This window comes from Colobus angolensis, unplaced genomic scaffold (genome assembly GCF_000951035.1).
Source record: "Colobus angolensis palliatus isolate OR3802 unplaced genomic scaffold, Cang.pa_1.0 Scaffold608, whole genome shotgun sequence".
Lineage (NCBI taxonomy): Eukaryota > Metazoa > Chordata > Mammalia > Primates > Cercopithecidae > Colobus > Colobus angolensis.
Genome location: NW_012119688.1, coordinates 172,317 through 174,093, shown reverse-complemented (window position 1 = coordinate 174,093; position 1,777 = coordinate 172,317). Strand labels below are relative to the sequence as shown.

The 1,777-nt window shown below is 53.3% G+C and overlaps 1 protein-coding gene across 1 annotated transcript in view; it reads right to left on the bottom strand.

Moving 5' to 3' along the window:
- Positions 1-1,212, bottom strand: part of ZNF93 (zinc finger protein 93) — a 37,969-nt gene extending 36,757 nt beyond the window's left edge. Inside the window, exon 1 of the mRNA XM_011963255.1 lies at positions 1,017-1,212. Coding sequence (XP_011818645.1) covers positions 1,017-1,019 — 3 coding nt within the window. The 5' untranslated portion in view covers positions 1,020-1,212. The remainder of the gene's footprint in view (positions 1-1,016) is intronic.
- Between the last annotated feature and the right edge of the window lie 565 nt (positions 1,213-1,777).

Here is a 1,777-nt window from a genome sequence, read left to right as displayed (position 1 = left end):
TTTTAGACGGAGTCTCACTCTGTCACCAAGGCTGGAGTACAATGGCAAGATATAGGCTCACTGCACCCCGCCTCCCAGGTTCAAGCAAGTCTAGTGCCTCAGCCTCCCAAGTAGCTGGGATTACTAAAGGCGCCTGCCACCAACCCCAGCTACTTTTTGTATTTTTAGTAGAGACGGGGTTTCACCATGTTGGCCAGGCTGGCCTAGAACGCCTGACCTTGTGATCCACCCGCCACGGCCTCACCAAGTGCTAGGATTACAGGCATGAGCTACCGCGCTGGGCCAGGAAGGGGTATTTAACCCTAAAGCAGTTCCTATTTTTGTGTCCTTCCCATACAGGCTGGGGTCGGACCGCACAATCTAAGCTGATCCCGGTTGGGATAGACACAAACGTTTTCCAAATAGGACAAAAGCGCGGTATTTTGAAAAAAGGAGAAGGCGGAAGAAGAGGTAGGGTTGATTTACAATTTTTACAACTTAGGACCAGGAAGTTGAGTCTTTGAAGAGGAGCTGAGTTTGCCCTAACAACTCCTTACCTCAAGTGATCCGCCTGCCTCGGCCTCCCAAAGTGCTGGGATTACCGGAATGAGCCACCGCGCCCAGCCCCATACATTTTTAATACAAAAGAGAAACTGTGAACCCAAGGCACTAAAGCTCTTCCCATTCGTGAACCCGCCCTCCGAGTCAGGATTCTCCCCTGACAACTCTTCCCGTGGTCCCTGCACAATGTGGGAGAGAAGCGGCGCTGCGGGGGCAGAGCTGCCCAGAGAGGGCTGCAGGCCAGGGCACAGTCACCGCGCAGTGAAGAGACAGGACGCCTGGGCGCTGGGCTGTCAGCGCAGCCGCCATCTTTTGGCTGAAGGGAACCGAGGCCTAGCTGGGCAAGGAGAACTCGGGGCGCAAATTGTGGAGCTGACTAAGAGGATACCTGAGTCCCTGAGTCCCGCCACCGTCACTTTCCACCGGTTCCAACCAGCCCCTGCCCCACGCTTGGGATGTCCGACCGGCACTCTCACCATTTCTAGGCTTCCAGGGGTCCTGGTGTCTTAGCTGTGGATCTCACAATACCTGCAGGTCACAGGGCCACAGAGGCTGGGCCTTTAGGAGTACAGGACACAGAGCAGTGAACAGGAGACCTGGAGCTCCGGCTGCACCGAGAAACAAAGGACCCACCAAACCAGAAGCCGCCCTGTTCGCTCCGGCTGCGTGCCTCAATGGGCGTTTCTAGCCCAGCGTTCCTGATTGGATAATGCTTAAGGCCCCGCCCTCTCAGGCACTGAGTGACAGAAGATGTGATCAGATGCTGGGCTGTTCGCTCAGGCTGCGTGCCTGATTGGACGGTTCCAGCCCAGCGTCCCTGATTGGATAATGCTTAAGGCTCCGCCCCCTCAGGCCCTGAGTGACAGAAGATGTGATCAGATGTTGGGCTGAGTGAAGAAAAGTAACAGGGTAAGTTGCAGCCTTTTCAGCCAGGGCTTCCTCCCTGAGCTGAGCCACGTCCACCCCAGAGCATGGGAAAATTCTATCTCTTTTTTACTCTCTCTTTTTGAATGTATTGAGAAGGTGAACAGAAGTATTTTGTTGTCATATTAATAATACTGTTTGTCTTAATTTAATTTAATATAACTTAACTTAGGAGAGCTAAGTAATTAAACATGAGGCCAAAATACGTAAGAAAGCAGCAGCCTTTTATTGCAAATATGCACACACTCTCGGGCGAGGTTCTCTGGTCCTCAGGTGTGGGAGGCCAGGGAAGTGGCGCCAGTGCTCTCTGGTG